Source organism: Scleropages formosus, chromosome 1 (genome assembly GCF_900964775.1).
Source record: "Scleropages formosus chromosome 1, fSclFor1.1, whole genome shotgun sequence".
Lineage (NCBI taxonomy): Eukaryota > Metazoa > Chordata > Actinopteri > Osteoglossiformes > Osteoglossidae > Scleropages > Scleropages formosus.
Genome location: NC_041806.1, coordinates 28,336,249 through 28,360,443, shown reverse-complemented (window position 1 = coordinate 28,360,443; position 24,195 = coordinate 28,336,249). Strand labels below are relative to the sequence as shown.

The window sequence follows — 24,195 nt, the reverse complement described above, 5'->3', positions numbered from 1 at the left end:
GTATGTATTCACTTCATTACTGCAAGGTTGCAGTTCTAAGAAATACGTTATGACTACTCTGTTCAGGCTTGAGATTTGAGGTGGTTTAAAACCTCACTTTTTCTCTCTTTTTTAACATTTCGGGTCCATTTCACATCGATAAACCTACTCTGCTGCACACCTATGACCGATTAGGTAAAAATCCTTTGTGGAGGAAGAGTGCTGACGTCAGCAAGCGGGGGGGGGTCGTGGGGGGATGACGCATGCGCGACTTATACCCATTCAGACGCCTGATTGGTGGATAGTGACAGTTATGTTTATTCAGTGGAAAAGGAATCTGCGCCTCTAAAAATTTCGAAGGTGCGTCCCAAATCGGCATCTTGGCTCAGCCCACCGTATTGCTTATTGTAGGGAACTGAGAACCCGAGCGCGCATCCCTGAGCCATCATGGCGTCCAATAATCCAGTTTCATAACCTCGGGAGGGAGGGGTCTGGCGTTTCTGGAAGCCGGAGAAGCGGCAGGAGCAGGAGGAGGAGTGGCAGGCGAGACTGAGAGAAACTAGAGGCAGAAAGTAGAGCAGCATCTAGCCGGGGAAGGAACCGCTGCCGAGATCCATTTACAGCGTAGCTCTACTTGGACGTGGGCGTCAGAACAGGAGACATGGACATCATGCATGCGTTTTAAGCGGGGATGAGCCAGTCACATGTGTGCAGCCTGGTGCTGTCATTGGATACCGCGCGCGGTGCAGCACAGCGTTATTTGGGATAAGCGGTCCCCGTCAGCCGCGGCGCAGCACCGCCGTCCTAGCGCTCCGCTGTGTGGGCACAGAGTCACCGGCGCAGGGAGGGACCCGCCACTAGACCTCACCCACGGGGCGGCGTGAGGGGCGGACTGGGGCTCGCAGCGTCCAACATCACATCAGCTCACCACCGCACCGGTCGGAGCGAAGCGGAGTGGAGCGGAGGCTCAGTCAGACTCAGAGCCCCGGCGGGAGGCGAGGGGAGGAAGGTGCGGCCGAAGCGGGAGTGCGAGCGAGGGGCGGTCACTCTGCGAGCAGCATCCCGGTGCTCCGGGACACGCACCGGCACCTACCTGGAAGACGCGGCGATTCCCCACGGCCCCTTCCTCCACACAGGAAGACGTCCAACTGAGAGCCGTGGCTTTTGTTTAACTTGGAGGAAAAAAAAAAATTTAAAGAAATAATAAACACAGCGACACAAGCAGTCGCCGGGTTTGGACGGGTTTCTGGAGGATAAGCCGCCCGTTCCACTCGACCATGGCCGACGACGACGTGCTCTTCGAGGACGTGTACGAGCTGTGCGAGGTGATCGGGAAGTAAGTGTCCGCAGCGGCGCGCGCGCGCGGGGAGACGCTCCGGCCGCGAGCTCCGCTGTGCGCTCGAGACGCGCGCGCGCGCGTGGTGTCCGCGGTGCCTCAGGCGAGCCGGGAAACGCACTTTCCTGGCGCCGCTGTGTGTCATTTCAAACATTAATGTTGAAGTTAATGGGCGCATAACATCAGGTTGAGGGGGTACTAATAGGTGCCTTAAGCGTCGCGGTGCTCGAGCCTCGAGGTGTGGACGGAGGAGCTCCTGCACGTCGGTACGTATTGGAAACAGTTGAGATTAACGTTGAACTTGACTTGAACACAGAGTAGAGGGACCGGGCCTCTAACCGTTCACACGGTTCCTGGTAAAACGCCAGTGGGCTCTGCTGCCTCCTCCCCAGCACTAACCAGTTGAGTTGGTAGTGTGATTCGAACCTGGAGCCGCACCTCAAGTGTGGAGGCGATTAGGTGACCACAGGTGGAGATGGAGACCCCCCCCCGGGGGTCCAGCAGGCGCCCACCTCTCCCCCCTGCTGCTGCCCAGAGCAAAGTGGGTCCGGGCAGCTCCACCGTGGCCTCCAGACCAGAGCTTCTTCGTTTACTGCGTTTGCATGTCTGAAGCAGGAGGGAATTCCTCTGAAGGGAGTAATACGTGGCAATACCAGTGTAAGAACTTGTCAGGTACTGTGAGAACAAGTGTCTGGACAAAAGCGGGACAGAAGTGGATGTGCAGCAGGGTGTTGCTGTATCGGGTTTTGAACCTATGTCTTGCGCCTTGTCATTTGGGGCAGCAGGGAGTGCAGAGGTTTCAGCTGACACTTGCACTCCAAGGGCCCAGGTTCAAATCCCACTTCTTGCTGTAGTACCCCAGAGCAGCGTACTTGCGCTGAACTGATACGGTAAAAATCACCCAGCTGCATAAATGGGCGAATCGTTGCAAGTAGCTTAGGTTGCTTTGGAGAAATGTGCTAGGGAGCACTAGCAAAATAAACCTAAAATCTCAAAAGGGAAAAAATGGGACCAAATATGTGAATGAAATTACTTTGTGAATACACACACATACAAATACTGGGGGCATATGAGGCCTGTGTGAACATTGGGGTAGACACATGTACCCGCATGTTAGATCTGTTCACTAATAGTACTGATAAAATAAACTGTGTGTGTGTGTGTGTGAGAGAGAGAGTACGGAGAGGGATGTTGCTACCCTCAAACATTCGCTTGTATTTAAACCTAAAGGGCGCAGAGGTGGAGTGATGTCTGTGAGTCGAAAGGAGCCGCATGATTCGTGAGTTGTCTGTCATGATGGAAAATGTAATTAGGTGGCATTAAGAGCCAGTGAATTCTGTGGCTTCGTGATTGTTGCTTTGTCACTGATTTGGTCTTTCGGTGCTGCTTTAGTCCTTGAAAAGTGGCCTGAATTCCTTTGATGAATCTGGATTTTATGCTGGTGGGCTTGGTGTTAATGAAATTTTATTTTGGAAATGCCCCGTACTGCACTGGATGTACAACGGTTACAAAATATTTTCCGTTTAGAGATCAGTATTAGCACAGTTAGTCACGCCCTCCCACAAGGAACTGCAGACTTGTGACTCTGTTTAATAGCAAAGTCATGTTCTGCCTGTTCTGACCCACCTGTGAACATTCATTTGCTGTGCTCCAGCCTGTCCTGCCTATTCTGCTCTTTTGTGTCACACAACAGCGAAAGTGCCATGAGCTGCCCCCCCAACACCCACCCTGGGACCAGCTCTCAGCCACGGTGTGGACAGTGTCCATTAGGCTGGATTCCTCTCCTATGGAAAGTGCACCTTGTCTCCAGGCCTCAGTCTTTCTCTGAGATCAGGGAGGAGGTGTGTGTGGTGCACGATGATACCGACAGTCACGTCAAAGAGTGCGAAGCCCACAGGTGATGTGCGTTTCAGTCTTCTGTTGGTTACCTTTATTGTCGCAGGCACCACTGCACCTATATACCTATTAGTTGTGCCTGTTTATAAACTGCTTATTTTAGCTGTCATTTAAGTTTGCATACATTTCATACCCTAGAAGAAAACCCAGGGACACATTCTCATTTAACACCATGAATGACATCTACTTGAAACAGTCATGCCAAGCATACCAGTGACATAGTATCTCAGGGGCCAACACACCTGTTTATAACAAATTATTGCAGAAGATTGGAACTGCAGCCTCTTTTCACCATAACAGCTGAAAACCTGTATTAGCTGCTCCAGAAATTTGCTGACGTATTGTAATACACCTGCTGCTTTTCAGTTCTTTGGCCGTTTTCAGTAACGCACACGTGCCTTTGCTCAGTTTGCTAGGTGTTGGAGGTAAGTGCTCTGTGTTAATTGCATCTAGTAGAGAGTGGAAGGTGGCCGAAGGGAGTGTGAGGGGCAGTCCAGTATGAACAACTTTATTTTGGAGCAGGTATACCTTTCAGTTGCATTTCCTTTGCATCCAATTGTGACATGTTTTAGTGGTACATTGTGCCCACGTGGGTTTGGATGTTGACCGTGGAGGTTTGCTGCACTTGCCTGTAGTCTTTCAGTTGTACAGCAGGCCTTAGCTGTGCCGCCACAGCATTCAACTAATCCATCAGATATTATTCAAGCATAATGTTGTCAGTGAAACTGGATGACATTTACATTTATTCATTTAGCAGATGCTTTTCTCCAAAGTGATGTACATATCATAGAAAATACAATGTGTGCATTACCTTAGGAGAAAGACATAGCTGCAGACATGTGATTCTTAAGTAGTTAGTCTGTTTCCTTCACCATATGCACTGACGTTCATCGCACAAGTAGCTGCGTAAAACTTTACCGGAATATTGCCGATTCCTGATCACCTTCTTAGTGGTTTTTTTTTCTTTTTTTTTGTTGTGCATATAAACATTTACGTTACATTGCAGGAGTGGCTCTGTAAAGGATTGATCCGCACATGAACGTGAACATGTATACCTTACGGGCATGAATATTTATACCTTATATGAATTTAAGAGATTATGAGCAAAGTGAGTCTGGAAGAGGTGAGTTTTATCACCCTTTTTAAATGTGGACAAAGATTCAGCAGTTCTGAGTGAGAGAGGGAGGTCGTTCCACCACAACGGAGCCAGAACCAAGAACCTCCGTGCTTTACCTTTCGTGTGTGGGACGACCAAGCGGGCAGATGTGGAAGAGTGTAGCAGTCTGGTTGGCGTGTAGCGAATGATCAAGTCCTGTAGGTAGCTGGGAGCAGTTCCATTGATGCATTTGTAGGCCATAACTAGGATCTTACATTTGATCTGGGCAGCTATGGGAAGCCAGTGCAGAGAAACGAGTAGAGGAGATACATGTGAACGCTTCGGATGACAAGTGTTCTATAAAATCTAGGAGTGGCATTGTAAGAAACTGCAGATTCATAGTATGCTAGGCTGTGCAAACACTAGCACATTGCGATGTGAACAATTGTCACTTTTACACAGGAGCTGGTGGAACACAGCCCGGGTGTGGATTTGCTGTAGGCCTTTGTGTTCTCCGCAAAGCATAGCAATGTATACATGTGACATGACATTGATGTCTTCGGGGCAGTGCATATACATATTAACACCATCACCCAGTGAAACCTTCTGTGGGCTGTTTCCCTCCTGCATGAGGCTTGGTGCCAGTAGTGACTTATTTTTTCCATGTGATAGATATGCTTTGGAAGACAGTCAGCATCTGTGTCTGTCTTTGATTTATTTATTTTATTGAGAATTTTTGAATGGAGGCAGTGAATTCATTTGAAGTGTCACTCATACCATACACTATTTTATAAACAGGGAGTCAGATTGAGCTTCCCATTGTTATACTGTACTGCTGTTTATTAATATGTGCTCATAACAAATAAACTGACTGACACAGCAGCTGGTGAATGTAACTGCTGGACAGGCAACCGTTTCTTAATTTTTTTTCTTGATAGAATTCTTGTTATCAGACACTTTCTGTTGATGCATTTTGCTACTCTACATGGCCTGTGTCCAAAAATGTTGACATGTTTCAAAAATACTTTTCTTTTTGATAGCTGTTAATCAGAGGGGTGCTGGTGAGTGATGTTCTTAACATTGTGATACAGCATAGACTGTGGATCTTGAACCTGCAACCATCTGGTCACAGATTTAGTTTTGATAATTACTAGGTTGCCAGCTGTACAGAATCTCTTATGGTAAAAAAAAAAATCATTTTATTGACTTATGTCCTGAAAAGTTGACCTATTCATGTGTATGGCATAGTGAGCAGGTAAATCCAGATTCTTGGCTGTGGTCTGCTTTGTGGGCAGTGTTGTGATTTGAGTGCAGGGAGGGATGGTTGCATAGCTCCTCTGTAAGATTGGACTCGGCACACGCAATTGCACATGGACTCCATCCTAGTGCTTCTCATGCTGCACATGATAAAATATTTACTTGGTTGGAGAGATCTGTGGGCAGTGGCCATCTGCTTTTTTGTCTCTCCCATAGCATCACTCAACTTGACTGAGTGCAGCAAAGGCTATATAGGGTTCAGTGTCCCCTGAACCCTGAAAAGCACAGCAATCCCTCAGTTTATGAAATTAATCCATTCCTGAAAACAGTTCAGAAACAAAAGCCTATTTCCTCTTATTTTAAATGGAGAAAATGTCTTCCCAAACCACTTTTCCCAAATACCACTAAATCACTGTAAAACACCTATGTAACTTTTCAGCGTGATATAAAACACTTCATGATCAAGCACTTAATGAAGTTAGTAGGTGTATTTCTAGCGATACATTACAGGGATAAATTGTTATATTCAGTCTACAGCAGGGGGCGCGGTGGCTTGGCCGGGTCCTGCTCTCTAGTGGGTCTGGAGTTCGAGTCTCGCTTGGGGTGCCTTGTGACAGACTGGTGTCCCATCCTGGGTGTGTCCCCTCCTTCTCCAGCCTTGCACTCTGTGTTGCTGGGTTAGGCTCCAGCTTGTTGCAGCCCCGCTTGGGACAAGGGGCTTCAGCAAGTGTGTGTGTGTGTGTGTGTGTGTGTGTGTGTGTGTGTGTGTGTGTGTGTGTTAGGCTACAGCAATAAACATTCAGTAATGAAATTTATGTAAAAATGTCTAGACAACAACTTAAAATATGACCGTATACTGTAGTGAAGTATTCTTGTACACGATCAGTTGGTTGTGAGTTGAGGTGGGTGAAGGAGGGAGTAGGCTTGGCAGTCATTCTTGCACAAACTGCACAAAGAAAACAGGGGAAACCAACAAAAACAGCAGTAGGTTACTGCAATTTTTCAAACATGTTCTTGGATATGCTTCAAATAAATTCTGTTTGTCTTGTTTTTTTTGTTCCAGAAACTGAAAATTGGATATCAAAAGGCAAGGGCCATATAACTGAAAATTTGTGTGAAGTTCATAAATCGACAGAAGTCTGCATTCAGTATTTTAGTGTCATTTTTTTTCTGAGTAGCTCTTGTGTCTGTTATGCAGTATTTTTTGTTCACTGTTTTCATGTCACCCCACCCCAGTATTTCAGGCTATTTCTGTTGTTGGCCTCCAAAAACCTGTGAGATGCCAAAGAAGGTGGCACAGATATTTCAAAGCCTCAGATCAGTTAGTAGTTGTATTTCCCCCCTGTTTGATGTACTGCTGCTGTCTGATCAAGAGGGGAAGGCTATGTCCATTAATGTGTTTGTAGCTGGCCCCATCTCACTGTGATCATTGAACTGCCACCGTTTCTGCCATCAGTGCTGTTGGTATATCGTTGTCAGAGGCTGTGCTCACGGTGGATGACAAGGATGTGCCAGAAATTTTCGGGTCAGCACCCCCATGCCTTCGTTAGACTTTGAGCCAAATTCTTTTTGATGCTTCTTCTGCCAGGCTGCATTTTTAACAAGCGTTTTGACTAAAGTTTGTAGAAAACCTCACTGGTATTGGTACAGAGTTTTTAAACAGTTTCCAAACACACTGTTGTTCAACTCTTGTGTAGAAATATTCTCATGTTTTGGTGGACTTTTATGTCCCTTTATAGACATAATTTTTCAAGCCATTTTAGTGTCGACCTACAGTAAATGTCTCGTAAAAGGTGTAAATATTTGCAATTCCGACTCCTGTCAGCTGGTGGTGCTCCGCAGTAAAGCAGCCTTTTTGTAGATGCATCGGTCAATACATGCGGTGAGCAGTTTACATTTTCCACGCGGCATCTTATTCACTTGGCTGAGTTGCCTTGGTAGTGCTGGGTCGAGGTCAACGGTCCATTCAAGCTGGACTCAGCTCTTCTCTCTAGTGGACCAATGTCAGCCAGGTTCCGCTGCCACAAGATTTCAGCTCTCAGATTGCAAATGTGTCAGCACGGCTGAGATGGCCATTTGAATCCAAGCTGCATCGTCAATATGCTTCTTGACCAGCAAGTGTCACAGTGGTGAATGGAGTCCTGCAGCTTGGGCTTGTCTACTGCGGCACTGGTCCGAGTTTCCTGAGGTCAGTCTGCGTCAGCCAAGCCTCCCAGAGACCCTTAGTCTGTGAAGTGCTCAGCTGTCCCTGCTTTGGGAGTTAGTTTGGGTTTAATGTTTTATATGAGATGTACCCCAAGGTCAGTTTTGCCACCCCCGACCCCCCCGCCCCTTCCCTGCCCCATCTCTTTCCGTGTTGTGCAGAAAGAGCAAGCTCAGCAGTTAAGTTGCCCTGGTGGCTCGAGGCATTGCTGCAGAAAGGTGTCAGCATGCGGGGAACAAAGTCCCAGATGAAGCGTGGCAAGGAGTCATTACACAGCCCATCTCCAACGGCCGTGCAGCCAGTGGCGAGAAACGGACACCATTTATTTCTGAGAGGGCGAGGCAGAGACAGTGCAGCTTTTCACAGTAGCGCAAAGGGATCGAGTCAAATCACACTTAGCTGTTTTTATTGCAAGACAAAAAAAGTGGTGTTTATTAATATTGGGAATGCCAGTATATAAATGAGAAGTTTCATTATTTACTCTTTGATGTACATTATCTTCAATTAGTATATCAGTGCCAGTTTTTGACATTCAAAAATAATATACTTTCATGTTTTCACAACTGTGTCTTTGGATGATTCCAGCATGACTCCTTCATTTTCATATGTCTTGTATTTCTGCAGAGGCATGTTGTGGAGTTTCAAGCTGCTGTTCTTCAGATGCATCCAGACATTCTAGTTGTCTCTTATAGTTGTCACTGTTCTATCTCACACGCTGCTTTATCTGCAAAAATCTCCTCGGCTGACCTTGAACTGACAAATTATGGCTAAAACAATTTTTTAAAAAAAAAATATTTGTACCTTTTTTTCATTTTCATTTTATTCTGGCAGTGTTCACGAGATCATTGTGCATCTCTTGACAAGAGATGTACTTCTATTCTGGTGATAAACTTCATATTCATGAATATGTTGCCCAGTATACAGTGCCATGGTTTAAAAAAAAAAAAGCTATGAAAAAAATTTTTGATTGCGCCCTTAAGTGTTCCATGAAAGTAAGTCTGTCTGTTTTTATGACATTCACTGCCAAAAGTAATCTCTGCTGGTGGCCATTTAGCTGTATGAATGTCAGCCAGAGAAATTTTGTTTGCAGCTGTGTGCTGGTGACTGAAAGGTGGGTTCGCACCATCACCACAGTCTTTGTGAGGACACACAGCTGACATGGCTTATGCAGATGGACTGCATCTCGCTGAGGTATTTCAGTGTGGGGTGACCCTCTGATGAAGCCCAAGGAAGCATCCCATTAGTGGGCCTTACAAGAAGTAGGTCTTTCCCCACTGGGACCAGTGATTTTGTTACCCATCCATCTCACCGGTACTTGTAACCTCCCCCCCACCAGTCAGCTAACTTTTCATCCATGTCGAGGATTCAGTTAGAAGTACCCAGGGCCCTCAGTCTGCCATCATCCTGAGCTTTTTTCGGACCAGCAGGAGACATGGCTGTGTGGTCCGCAGTGCAGTGTCCGCCTGCCTTTTAATTGTGGCACGTTGAAACAGTTCGTATTTCGGACTCTTTCTCACTCTGCTTCCAATCACAAGTTTTCACTTGTATTTGCAAGAAAAGCTCCTCTCTAAGATCATCAGAGGTACATAAAGTGCTTTGTGTTCTGTAGGGAATTACAGGCTTTACATATTGTTACATGTAAAAAATTTTGCATGACTAATAGAGCACATATCTGTGATCTGTCACATTTTGTGAAAATCACATGTGGACCCTCCACACTTTTTATTAAATGTTCCTTTGAATGATGGAATTACTCAAATATTTTAGTGTTGGGGCTATTAAGACTGTGTCCCAAATAAAACATTGAATAATTGGTATGAGTAATTTATACACTGGAGATGTTTTGGGGAATAGGAATTGGTTCTTCATCTGCACCTGTGATTCAGGCCTGGAATATGCTGGCATAAAGTGACTGACACAGTTGTGTGACCCACCTATGTGAACTGTGAATTACTGCCTTTTTTTTTTTTTCCCCAAATGGTGATGTGAATGCTAAAAACTGGCAGCGTAAATACACACACAATGCCCGAAACCGCTTGTCCCACACAGGGTCGCAGGGAGCCGGAGCCTAACCTGGCAACACAGGGCGCAAGGCTGGAGGGGGAGGGGACACACCCAGGACGGGACGCCAGTCCGTCACAAGGCACCCCAAGCAGGGCTCGAACCCCAGACCCGCCAGAGAGCAGGACCCGGCCAAACCCGCTGTGCCACTGCTCCCTCCATGCAGTGCAAACATACTCCATCTAACCATGGTTCCAGGCAGTCAAGGCCAAAAAGACAGTTTTTCATGAGGAAGTGAAAGGAACCACTCTGCTGTCATGAAGTGTCAATGAAGCTATGAGCTATGTAAAAATCAGCCTTTTCTGTAGCCTATAATTATAACCTTATTTATTTAGCTTATTTATTTAGCTATAATGCTTGAATTGGCTTCCTGTATGGCCCCTACAGTGTCTTTGGAGCTTCTCAGGATTTGTAGGCTGTTAGCACTAATCACGTACGAGTAATACAATATTAAACAGGAATGTGTTGTTTGAAGCTTAGTTTCTTCCCCTGAAGTATGTTAAGTTGCATCTACATTGTTCCACTCTGTAGTCCTGCTGCGTTCAGCTCAGTACGGGCCTTACGTCATAAAGCAACGTTTGTTCCAGGTCTCTTTCTGCTGATTCACTGCATATGGGGCCATATGCTTCTCATTTGGAATTAGGCTGATTCGTGATCACGCGTTACAATGCAGTACGCCAGAGATGTCTACTTTTCGGGCACCACATCAGGATTGTAATACACTTGTTTTAAAAAGACATAGGACAAAAAATGCTTTTCATATGAGAATGCTGACTGGAGATTAGAATTCTAAAACTCCAGATTTTCTATGAGACTTTAATCAATTATTATTATTTTGATAGGGTGGCACAGACTGGGTAGCGCTGTTTTCCCCAGTATTCCCCCTATTTATGTAGGCCTCCTCCCACTGTCTAAAGATGTGTTTTAAGTAGATTTGTGATTCTGAATTGCCCATTTTGTGTGTGTGTGTGTGTGTGTGTGTGTGTGTGTGTGTGTGTGTGTGTGTGAGAGATAGAAGGGGGGGGGGAGGCAAATGGCATCATGTCTGTCTATTTTTGTACCTTCAGGCACATTAGAGAAGGGTCTTGCTGTTAGTAATGTGTCAAGTGGATATAACAGCTTAACACTAGCATCTCATTTGTTTTCCTTCATCAAGTTGCATGTCTATGAAAATCAAGGTGCATTATGGGAAAATAACTGCTAATTCTTTATGTAGTTTGACTGACACATTTAATCATCTGTTTTGTTCAAGTATGTCAGTGAAACATGCAGTTATGACCATCAGTGTGCATTAGCCATATATATATCTTAGCAAATCAGTGCTAGAGTTTGCTGTGTTTTTTGCGCAAACTGTACTTTTAAGAAGTTATTAATGATTATTATTTTAGGGTATAAATCAAGAGCAGCTGTGCTTAACCTACAAAAAGTATTGGTGCTTAAAAGATATATGCGCCCCATCAAAATGACTCAACTGGAGAATATTGCAAACAGTTTTCATTCTGTCTCTGTAATCTCTTTTAAATCAAATTAGCCCAATACCCTTGACTTGTCCCCAAGTGGTTTACAGAGTCCCAACTCCAGATTTCCATGCGCTTGCAGCGAAATGGGATACTACAAGTTATAGCTCAGCCAAGTGGCTTGAGTGCTGGGTAAGCCGCCATTACTCTTAAGATGACTACTTTAACCAAAGCAACTTAAAGTTTACTTAACCCTTTTAATGCGACATGTTGTGTTTAAATGAATTCAGGTGAGATGCTTTACTCAGAGATGGGGGCGCAGTGGCACAGCGGACTTGGCCGGGTCCTGCTCTCTGGAAGGTCTGGAGTTTGAGTACTGCTTGGGGTGTCTTGTGACGGACCGGTGTCCCGTCCTGGGTGTCTCCCCCCCTCCCCCTCCAGCCTGTGCTCTGTGTTGCCCAGTTAGGCTCCGGCTCACCGTGACCCCGTGTGGGGCAAGTCACTTCAACCTGTGTCTGTGCTTTGCTCAGCAGCAGTTAAAGCCTCCTCCTGGGATTTGAACCTTTACCTACAGTCTGTACCTATTAATCAGGTACTTTCCATGCAGGCACTGACAAGCTATAAATGTGAAAGCAGATTGTTTGATCACTAACTTTACTTGATGAAGAAGAGCAATATTCTCATAAATGTGTACATTACATGTGTAGATGATGATAATAAATGGTCATATATAACACCATAGCCAGGTTTTCAATTTTATGCATATCTGATTGTTTAAATACAGAGTAACTTACCTATGTATACAGCTGAATAGTTCACTGGAGCTTTTCAGGTTTGGTACTAGTATTAGTTCACTGCGTTTCAGGGTTGTTGTAGTGGAATGCCTGGCATTCCAGCTGGAAACATTCCGGTTCAAAGAATGTTAAACGCTATAGTACCTGATTATTTCATAATATGTACATTGCTAATATAGCCTCCAGTGGCTCATTATGAAATAAATGCCAGTTGAAAACTTGTGTGTGTACACTGTCTATTGATTTACAAATCATTTTGCTTCCCAGTAGCCAACAGTACCTGGAAGTACTGTTGACATGTAGTATGGTCTCAAACCCATTTTGTCAAAGTGCAGGAGACTTGTTTCATTACTGGCCATTCGCAGTTTTTCAATTTGCGCTTAATTATGTGGCCTGTTAATTATGTGGTCTGTTTATGCCAACATTTGACCAAAAATATGGTATTTTATAATCCATAATATCTAAATTTACAGTAATGTGTAATTGAATTATATGAAATGTAATTCAATTTCCTGTGTTCAAACTTCCACTGGTGAGCATATGATCAGTGGTTCAACAAGGGAGACAGCTAGTGCAAACACTCCTTCAAGAACCGAGGTTGTAAGATGTCTGGTATGGAGCTTGTTCCCATTTTATATGTGTTGAGTCTCTTTGCTCAGGGATTGTGTGGTAAAGGAGAGCGAGGTTTGAGATCTTCACATCACGTGGGCATTGGTTCTTTTATGTCAAAACAGAATAAATGAGCAAGAGGACTGACTCCAGCAGAGGACAAGAGGACCGCTTTATAGGAGTGCAGCACAGTCAGCTGTTAGTCGAGTTTTTTTTTTTTTCTTTTTTCTTTTTTTTCTTCAATATATCACGGTTCACAGCCTTCTTCCAAGTCCATGCATTTTTTTTTTTTATTACCCCTCGAGTGGGTGTCCTCAAACGGTTTGAAGTGACGAACCAAAATTGTTCACAAGGGTTTGATTTGAGGTATTAAACCTCTATGAATTCTTGGCTTAATGTTAAAAATAATGGTTGTAAAATTGTATTTTGATACCTAACATTTGCTATAAAGGTGTTTATAGAAACACACACAAACTCTCACCTCCCTGATTCAGCTTGTCATTTCCTATTTCAAAAGGTAGAAACGGGAACAGTCGGGTGAGGCTTTCCGCCTTTCATTTTTTTAAGTTGCATTTCTTTTTTTTTTCTTTCATTTTAAAATTTAAATGAGAAATCTCTTGTGTCCTATTACTGTGATGTGGAACAGAGCTGTTCAGCTGTGATCCTCTGGGTGTTGCTTTCTGGCATTTGGATATCTCACCCTTGTATTAGAGTGCAGTAAGAAAGCCTGTACTAAGGGGGGGTATCTGCAGGAAATCTTTGATTACATTGTGATAGTCACCCAACATTTCCATATCCACAATTTCACAGTAAGTGTTTGTGTTCTGCTTTGATTTTTTTTTTTTTTTTTTTTAAGGCTTGCTCTCACATTATATTATGATGTTCAATGATGATTAACAAACTAATAAATGGTTTGACTATATTAATCCTGTTGAACCAGAGGGACTTGATGCAGTAGTTGCACTAAAGCTTGGTAAATTCATATGATTATGCTTTTGTCAGCAGGATGATTATCAATCAGATGCTGTTGCTTAGCAGAATTTTATCTAGTGAGACTTACATTACTTTAACATTCACTTCACCCTTTTATACAGCAGTTTCCTCCAGCCTATAACAGCTCAACGTTGCTCTTGCAGAGCCCCATCTGTGACCTCTGCACCACAGTTTTAATTCCTTAAGCATTTAAGGACAAGGTAAATGCAGGGTATTGTTTCCAAGCTAGTGGTTATATGGTGCGTTCGATATCCTACAGTGCAGTCCTGTTCGAGTCATGTATTACGTCATATGGCTAACATTGAGAGCTTGTATTTCATGCAGGTCTTAATTTAATCAATTGGTTCAGGAATTGGTTCCACTGTCTTTACCTGCCCATTATGATTAATGCAAATGTTTAGTCTAGGATTGCATTTTTATTTGATCAGTTTTCATTTTCATTTGTCAGATACTTTGGAGAAAAGTGACTTCTATTGTTGTGACTTATGAACACTGTCTGGTCTTCAGCGGACACCTTTTCATTAAAGGTGAGTTAGTGATAGATTAGACTAGCTCATCTGTACACCAAAGCAATGTCTCTCACTCTCTCTCTCACACACACACACACACACACACACACACACACACACACACACCCCACCAAATGACTAATAAAATTTACCCCAAAGTGTAGTTTTTGTTGCATGACTTGACCTCACTAGTGAATTTCCCCTGTTGTCAATTTACCTTTTTCATTCCGTGTGTAGTGTCTTCTACATGTGAATGTCCTAAATATTTTGGGCATAAACAGCTCTGTGCCTTTCTGTCCTTTCTTCCTGGGTTGTGTTCATGTAACGAAGTGTGATTTATTTTATTTATTTTTTTTTTTTTTTAAAATGAATATATAAGTATATACATTTTGAGTAAAACTGTGTACTTTGGCACACCCCCTTAAAGGTCCTTCTCCATGGATATAAGTGTGTAAAGGTGAAGATGGGATGCATCAACAGCATTAGTCACAGGGATGAAATACAGTAAAGAATTTGACTTGTATGTGATGTTTTGTTGCTGCTGGAGGACTGTAGGATGAGTGGCACTGAATGCTAAATGTCCTGCGGGACAGCTTTTGAATTGTGAGGTATGTATATCGTTTTAGGCTAAAATCCATCTGATATGCAATAAACGGTAAAGAAAGCAACAATGGAAAAAGCCCTTCTGTGTCGTCCCTCCCCCCCACAGTGCAAATGCCTCAGGTGGGCTTCTTCTGGAACTTCCTCTGCTGTCTCCCACCTTGTCACAGCTTATGTAAGGCCTCATTGAATTTGTCCTGTTCTCTCCCCTCCATTCTTGCTTTTGCTCTGAAAACGTTTGTCAAATGTGTGTACTGCAATGAGCTCTCGGCGTTTTTAATTTCCGCTCTGTCAGACCTGTTAGGGACCAGTGAAGAGTGGGTCTGTAGTTCAGCTTCTGCCTGCGCTCTGTCAGTACACATGAACACCCTCCCCCAGACCCGGAGATGAGGGGAAAAGTGCAGGGTTTCTAGTTGCCGTGTGACTAGTAACTCATTGCTAGCGAGGACACAAGGATAATAACCTCAGGTGTGGTTCTGGTCTTTGTCGAGGCTGTAATGGTCCCTGAGATTAGACAAACGAGAGAGGGGAACCGTTCCAGCACCGCTTCACACGCACCTCAGAATGACTCCTGGCAAATGCTGTCGGTGCTGCCTGGTTGCAAATTTCCTTTGAACTGACAATTAACACAAGGGAAGTTCTTGTCCCTTCTCATGTGCCTTGATGTTGTTTTACCCAGGTTTATACTGTGGCCTCACTGTCCCTGTACTCTCAACCTCAAATTTCATTTTTTTTTTTTTTTTCCCTGGGAGTTTAGGGATTGGAGGACATGGGGGGTTATGGATGACATGGTGACACAGCAGGTAGCGCTGGTGCCTCACATCTGCTGCGCTTTGGGTTCTGAAATAGGCTTGAATTTTGCTGTCTGTGTGGGGTTTGGATGTTCTCCCAATGCTCACATAATTTTCCTCTTAGTGCTCTGCTTTTCTCGCACAGTCCAAAGATGGGTTTCGAGAAAATTGGTCATTGTAAATTGCTCTTTGTATGTGTGTTGTTAGTCGTTGTGTGTTGCTTCAGAAAAAAGCTTCCGCTAAATGATTAAGTATAAATGATGCATGTGTTTCATAAATATTGTGGGCTAAACTAGAATATGGGGATTGGCTTGTGTCAGCTTTCACAGCTGTTTTTGTAAGAGTGGTTTATTTTTGATTATCAAAGATTTATCCCGATAAAGCCCAGATCAAGTGAGATGTTCATAGGCTTAGGGAACTCTATTCCAGTGGATAAAATAGAAGGAAGGTTCTGCTGCTGGAAAAAAATGTAACTTGATGACATTTTGAATGGACTGCCTCACAAATGGGTCATTGCCCTTTTCGGTTTTCTGGGTGAGTTGTCACCACATCCTCAGTCATCCAGCGTGATGAAATAACGATTCCTGGCCCTGTTTTCTCCTTAGGTAATTTAACCCCACTACTGGTGAGCAGGAGGTCCTTTGTCCATGCTACCTGGTAAGCTAACTCTTAGTTCTCTGCATTCCAGCCAGGAGCCAGTTGGTTTGCAAGTAAAGAAAGGCCCAGTTGGTTTGGACATGTTCGTGTAATTCTGAGAGGGCTGCCCTAGTGTGTCTGTACCGGTGAGCTCCCTTATACACAGTAAGTCTCCCAATTTCTCTGTTTAATTATTTCATTGAATTTCCACATTTGGAGTACAGGTGTATTTTTGTGTAAATCTAGAAGAATATGGATGATGGTAGTTATAAACCAGCAAAAGTCCCGCCCCTTCCCTCCTCTCACCCATCACCCCTCATCGTTGTCCTAAGTCTGCACGGACATGTTCATTGCAACTGTTTTGCTGGGTCCCGGATGAAGCTAAGTCTGCAAATTTCATCATCTGGGATTCATCTCATATATATAAAATTGTATGAACTGATCTGGTAATAATCGTTGTTCAAGTTTTAAGGCTTTCAAAACATTTTTATCATGATTATTCTTCAGATTGAAAAGGTTTCAACCTTCTTTGTTAACGCTATACCTGGTATTTATACATTGTTCTTGGTTTATTTACTCTTGCTGTCCAAACCATTTATGTCTGTGAAAGTAGAAGAACCATATCTGCTGAAGTATGGAGCTGTACTGGCAAGCTGAAATATGGAGCCATTAGTTTTATATGCTGAGGGTAAACTTACAGCTTCCCTTGATTACATATCGTTCTCGTGCTGCTGTTATTGTTACTGTTTTTTTTTAATAACTATAAAAGCAAGGTGTCATTGGTATCGTTTATGAAGGAGGTGACCATGTTTAAGTCTGGTCAGCATGTGTGACTGTTGTGCATCACTAGGATGCCCCCTGACATGTGCTCCTGGGAGGCTGATCCGGAAGAACAACCCCTAGTTAATCGCATGGAGATGAAGCCCATCTTAAGCCAGTCATGCAGACCCGTGGGACTTGTCATGCAATACAGCCACTCCAGTTGTATACCGGGTGGCCAAAACAGCAGTTTAGAGATTCTTTAGAATCTTGCTATCTTCTGACCTGGCCTGGATGATATTTCAGCATTGCTTTTGTTTCATTGTGCATGTTTGTTGCAACTAGGCATGAGACAATCTCCTAAGTGCGCTTGACTTTTCTTTACTTTGACACACCCCCCTTGGAATCCATGCAGTTAACCTGCAATTAGAGCCAGTCTGGAAGAGGAACGCTTGGGTGTGTATGGTTCTCAGTACCCAGACATCATTTGTGGTGCTGGACTATTCTGAACTTCAGATTCCCCCACACACACACACACTGATTATATGATACAGTTCAATAAACAAATCATTGTTATCAGTGCGAGTAGTGAAAACTTGTCTGGGTAATTCATTTGCCGGGCTGTCCTTGCAATAAGATGGTTCTAAGTGCGTAGTACATGGTCATATCTGAAACACAAATGACTGGATGGGTCACACCCACTGTCATTCAGCGAGCTTGCATAAAATTGCAGGTCCTGGGAGGCAGACATGTTGTCATGGCGATGTCTGTCTGGACCACCTGCCATGACACATCAGTGTTTCCCTCACAAAGTGAAACTGGCACACGCCTGTCGTTGCAGCACATGTTAACAGGCTTTAAAAGCTCCCTCCCAGACAGTAACGAGGGCTCTGTTTTTGCAGCAGGTTCGTTTTTGCGCAGTCTGTGCTTTTGACTGCTGTCCTCCCCTCCTGAGCCTTCTGTCACAGCGCATTGTGTTCCTGGCTTAATTGCCCAGAAATTGCCTTATCCAAACAGTCATCGGCAATGTTTAAAGCATGGGTTTTATTTAATAAAAAATGAAACGTAATTACTGTAATTCGTCAGTGTACTCTCATGACTGCAATTGTTCACTCTTGGCCTCGGCGCCGCTCAGTGTTGGCAATTAGGATCTCCATGGCTTAAACATTCATCGCCATCACCCTTCAAACAGAATTACCGATTATCCTTCATGTACACTCGGAATGCAAGGCCAATGATATGTACTTATACTAACAGCTTGTGTCTTTAATTTGATACGTGCATATAAAATACACATGTATACATTTTTTGAAGTTCTGGTAGACATAATGGATCTCTGCTGTAGCATCCCCTGAGGCTTTGTACAGGAGAGACTGGCAATTGACATCCTTGACTCCCTCATCTTGTTGAGGGCATCACCAGTCCTGTCTCATACTGCAGGGGGTCTTTGTTCTCGAACAACTCCTAGTTCTCATCGAGGGCTTTATATTATTATTTGACTATTATTTCCTTACCTGACACCTTTGTCCTACGTGCCTTGCAGACTTTGGTCTGTTTCAGTCAGGTGATGCTGGTGTAATGGGGAAAAAATATACAAAGTGGTGTAGACTGAGGTACAGATTAATCAATTAACTAATTAATTAATTAACTAATTAATCAATTAATTATCAATTAATAATTGGTAAATTTATTGGTGCATTTCAGGGAGCAAGATCCAATGCCCTCCCTCACCCAAAGGTTTTTATTTCACTGTCTCCTAATAATTATAATCATGAATCACTGTTTCCTGAATACAAGGGACTTGTTTATATACAAACTATCCTGAGATAATTTCTGAATGGTCAGACTATTTCCTCTGTGACAGTCTGCCTGAAGTGGAGGTTCTGAGTGAGCACCAGCTGTTTCCACGGTCTAAATCGGTCCTGCAGTGGCTAAGGCGCTTGGAGGCCGTGACCCAACTAAGAGGACACTACATTTGAACTCCTTGGAAAGGAGTCTCAGGGGGCTGAGCCCAGGCCAGACGATACTGTGAAGTAAAAGTTCTCCGATGAATACATTCCGCTGTGGTAGTAACCCCTGATTAATGCTTTGCATTGCATTGGTTTGTTGATGTGCAAGGGTACTGATCTGGTGCCAAGTCCATCATCTGTGAAGTTCTGATATGTTTTTATTACACCGTGGACTACTTCATGCTGTCGAGAGCAAGGTTCTGCCAGGGTTCTTTAGTATCAGCTCCTCATTGTTTCTGTTTACACCGTCCTGCCCTGCTGTCCAGTTGATAAATGAAATAGATTTGGGGTTAAATGTCTGCAGTCATGTAGTTAGACTAGAGGCATAAAACCTTTGTGTGTGATGTTTCCTCATTACGCTGTCTCGTTTCAATGTACATCGTTTGCGATGCGATTATTTTTCCACTTGGGTAGACAATTTAACATGTGCATTAACTAGCTTGACTAAGTTTTGTGCAGAGCAGTTTGGGCTCTGAATCTTGATTTGCAAGGCAGCCTTTGCCCTTTGGGCAGCTGATTTTGAAGTCCTAGGCCAACTCCAGGGACCCTGTGCTTCTCAGCTTGGTCTCTGCTGGCATTGACATGTGATAGAGTGGGCCAGGGTAGGTTGCTGCTTCAGCTAGTTTAATTAGCTAGACCCTGTGGGATTAACTGCAACCCCATGGGTACTGAGTGCTTACCACTGTGGTCTCACCTCAAGTCTTTTTTTTTTTTTTTTTTCTTTCTTTCTTTTCCTAACCACAGTTCATTTTGCTTGCTAGGAGGGAGGCCTCTACCTTTTATTATTCATGTACTTTGTGTTTTGGGTCAGTTAAAGCAGATTTCAGGTTGGTGCACCTGACTTCCTGGGTCAGCAGAGTCAGTGCCTTGCTTGCCTTGCTTCTTCCCAGCAGATTGAGTGGGACTTTCCATTCCCATGAACCTCTTGTTATTTGTGGTGTTCAGAAAGACTTCCGATCTCCATTGTTGCAATGGCTTCTGCTGGTGTCCCACCTTTTTTTGGGAACGCTTTGTCATCTTCCTGTCAAACTCAGGAGGTGCCATTGCTGCATATGTAGCCACAACCAAAGCTTCACATTTCCTGGTACCACAAAGCCCTTTCTGTGAAGCCACATTCTTGTCTGTGTCATGACAGCTTGTTGATTGTGACTGAAACCCTCTCAAGAGGACTTGCTAGGACACCTTTTCACTTGGAGCTCACAACTGGCTTGAGGTAAGAAAGAGGTCCAGTCCCAGGAAGGTGGTTGTGTTTCTAAACTCATCAAAATGAGATGCACCAATTTTCATGTTTTTATGAAAATTTGACTTTTGCTTCAGGGCATTTACCTGTATTTGTTTTCCTTCTGCGCACATGACATGTCAATTCTTTGTCTTCAGAATATAGAGTAGAGGGTGCTGTGGCAAAGATCTACTGTGCAGACTTGCTTGGTCAAAGCTGTACTGTACTTTAGTCTTTGCTGACACCACAGAGGGGGGGCTGGACTAGAACTGTGGGCTCGTGGTTTTGTTGCCTGTTCTGGATGGCTGCGATAAGCCAAAATGTTTGAGCTTCCTCTGAATCAACATGTCGACTCATGGATGGATGACAAGCTCCCAGAAAGCCAGGTGGTCTAAGCCTTCTGTTTGCCTCAAAGCTTTGTGTGGAGGAACAGTTAGTGGGAAGGACTCCATGATGATGATGTATGATGCAGGATATTGGATAGAGGGCAGGCTTTCCAGGAGAAAACTATAAATGGAAATATATCACTCAGATTATTTAAACCAAGGGTTCATAAAATTATCATATGCTATACATTAGCACATTTGCCTAATAACAAATATGCACCTTAACCGGGTGTTCGAAACCAAGGGCACCTGGGTAAATGTGCTTAATGACTTGCTGGTTTGTGCTGCTGAAATGATGCCCCAGTGTTCCCGTGGTGGCCCACCCACATGCCTGTCTTGTAGGCTCGGAAATATGTGTGTTTCATTTGGGTTCGGGCAAGTCATGCGGACAGTCTGTTTTCACCAGATTGGTGTGGAACCCTGGTAGCTTGTAATAAATGTGATGTATTTTCACTGTGGTGCTGGCATGTGTTTTTTTTATTTTATTTTTATTTTTATTTTATTTTAAAAATCCATTAGTGTGTATAGGGCTGGGCTAGCATGCTTTTGTTGTGGGGAAATTGGAGCAGTTGATTGTGTTTCTTGCACCCTATCTTGGGGGTGTCAACTTCTTTGCTTTTGAAGTTGGCCCATGGTTCAGCACTTTTTTTATTTTTTTATTTTTATTTTAAATAAATAAATAAATCCCCCCCCTTTTGAAGTCATAATTCCCTGCAAGCTTTCGGAGCTTTTGCCTTCGGTTAGATGCCTTCAGTTCAAGGACTTGATTCCCTAATCCTTAAGAAGATTGTTCGAGAGTCCCACTGGGTCTTTTTCTTCTCTGTTGGATATGTGTGAGTCGTCCCCCCCCCCTTTTCTGTGTCCCTCTCCCTTTTTTCCCTCCTTGTCAGATGGTTCAGGAATAAAGTGGTGGTGGTGGGAGTCGTATTTCTACTATATAGGGCTGGAGCAAAAGTTGTTGCGCTCAATTATAATACCCAGAAAAGTTCAAGTTAATGTATATTAATGTTATGGTGTGTGTGTGTGTGTGTGTGTGTGTGTGTGTGTGTGTGTGTGTGTGTAAATGTAGCCATGTGTGGTAAACTTATTGTTGTGTGTATTGCAAAGCTCACGCTGCAAGGCTATTTCGGAGCACATGATCCTAAAGACTGGATTCTGGCAGAATGCTGTTTTCAGTCAATCTCCACCATGCCTTGCGTTATGGGTACACCTCAAGACCTTAGCAGTATTACTGCTGCATCCACGTGTTTGTACACACATGTGAAAGTCTAGTAATCCAGTACGCAGCCCCACAAAGGAATGCTGGAAGTGAATGAGGCTGGTAGCCCATGCTGAGCATTTTGCTCTTTTTTCTGGAGATGCAGGAGCTTCTCATATGCCACAGTGAAGTGAAGTTGGCATCTGGACATTGTGTACACTGGGATGTCCAGGCAGAAGAACCTGCAGTGACTGCCTAGGAGGAGCCTGGTGGTGGGGGATAAGTGAGGGTCTTTCACCATGTGGAAGTAGCTTTTGTTTCACTAAACCTTTACCTGGTTCCTGTCCTATTTCTTTTGAAGAGGGATTGGATCACTTATATGTGTTCAAACCAGTATAACACCATCGTGCAATTCTAAGGTAATGTACTGCAGTCAGTTTTCTAATACATTTACACTTATTCATTTAGCTGATGCTTTTCTCCAAAGCGACTTAGTGTTAAGGTTACAATTATTTACCCATTTATACAGCTGGGTAATTTTATTGGAGCAATTTAGGGTAAGTACCTGGCTCAAGGGTACTACAGCCAGAGGTGAGGCTCAAACCTGCAACCTTTGGGTCCAAAGACAGTAGCTCTAACCACTATGCTACCAGCTGTACCTAATATTTGATAACTGTGCACCCTAATACATGTAATGACTGAAGATGAATTATGAATTTTTTTTTAATCCTCAGTATACACGATGCAACTTGCTAGCTTGAGTGACTGGGGTCTCTACCAATGAAGACGTGCTTGCGATGGCCTTGAACCCAGGATTCTGTTTTCCTTTAGCAGCATCAGCAGCAGTTTCAATGTCATTTCTGTACTTTGTAATGGGAGTCTAATTCCTGGATCATTCTTTCCCCTTGCCATCATATTTGCTCCCTAAATACTTAATACCACACCAAAGAGTCTGTGTGGTGCAGGATGTGGAGTCAGGAGCCTGGGAAAATGAAGCAGACAGAAGGGGCACCAAAGGAGGTGTGGGCAAGGGTGACAAAAACAAAGAACAGCAAGTTGGTTGCAGGCTGTGAGCGAAATGCAGTCGCTGTGTTACCAGACTACTGAGCACTACTGGCACACTATGCAATGACAGCAGGGACAAACCATTCATTCTCATCTGCTGGATGTGTGTCATGTGCTCACCTGTCACCTGCAGCCCACATGACCATACATCTGAACACAGCAGCTCCTGTGGTAATTATTCCGGGTTATTAGTCAGGTTTCATAGATTGAAAAACAAACAAGGATAGAGGTGTGTGTGAATAATGGGAACAGCTTTGTACGAACAAACCTCTTTAAGCAGAATTCACCTTGACCTGTACGAGATCTAACAAATTGGTGCATGAACACAGGGTTCAGTTAGACTTTTGTTAAAACCCTGTCACACACTTTCTCTGCATGCTTACACTCTGACAACGTGTGTGTGTGTGTGTGTGTGTGTGTGTGTGTGTGTGTGTGTGTGTGTGTGTGTGTGTGTGTATATGCAGGTGGTTGGAGGGCCACCTTTCCACTGAAAACTGCTCCTCTGTAGCTCGTTGCTAAAATTCATTAATGCCATCTCAGATATGCTGTGTCTGTAATGTCCCAGAAGTTAGAAAGTGGCACCAGTTTGCACCATGTGTTTTGTTTGTGTTGATCTTGTAGGTCCAGTGGCTGAGGACTTACATAAAGACTCCAAATCCTGTTAAGACCTGCGAACATGCATTTTGGTGCTGAGGGGAACCTTTAGCAAGTAGAATGTCTTTGTGGTTCATGATTCCTTCTGTGACCCTCTTTGTGCTCTAATGTTGCGGTACTTTTAGTATTTTGCTACTCATGCAAGGAGACAGAAGTGTCTGCCAGTACCTATCTAGCGGAAGGAAATGAAAGGGCCAGTGTAGGAGGATGATGATGGTCAAGAACCACCAGGGACACCACCAATTACCAGGTTGTGCTAGGCCAGCAACTTCCAGGCCGCAAGCTCCTGCCGGTTCTGGTTCCACAGGCCAGAAGTTGCACGGAATTTCCATGAATATTTGTTCTTCAGCAGAAATGTGAGGGTCTGGCTTGAAGCAGGGCCTCTGTAATGACAGTGCGGGCCTAGCAGGGCCACCTTGGCCAACAGCTCCTCATCGCTTTGTCGTGATTGCCGGGGAACTGTTTGCCGTGCCGTGATCCAGGCCAAGCCGCAAAGCAGCTGTGAATCTTTGCAGGCCTTCGCAGCTTTTCTCAGCTTGAATTCTTTTTGTGCCCCACGGCACATCCAGTCTGCCTGCGTGCTGCTGACTTCTGCAGCTAACAACTTTGGTTTTATGTCACTTATAGGCCGAGGGTTGGGTTCGGCTTCGCTCGCCAAACATTTGGAACCATTTCTGGGGAAATGGTT

The 24,195-nt window shown here is 44.0% G+C and overlaps 1 protein-coding gene across 11 annotated transcripts in view; it reads left to right on the top strand.

Annotated features, from left to right (window-relative positions):
- The first annotated feature begins 291 nt into the window (after window positions 1-291).
- LOC108926483 (peripheral plasma membrane protein CASK-like) overlaps window positions 292-24,195 on the top strand; it is a 120,662-nt gene continuing 96,758 nt past the window's right edge. For 5 of the 11 annotated variants that reach the window (XM_029249756.1, XM_029249767.1, XM_029249748.1 and 2 more), the window contains exon 1: window positions 294-1,315. In XM_029249756.1, coding sequence (XP_029105589.1) covers window positions 1,257-1,315 — 59 coding nt within the window. In that variant the 5' untranslated portion in view covers window positions 294-1,256. Of the gene's footprint in view, window positions 1,316-24,195 lie in introns of all 11 variants that reach the window. The other 6 variants (XM_029249737.1, XM_029249755.1, XM_029249730.1 and 3 more) reach the window with 2 other exon arrangements.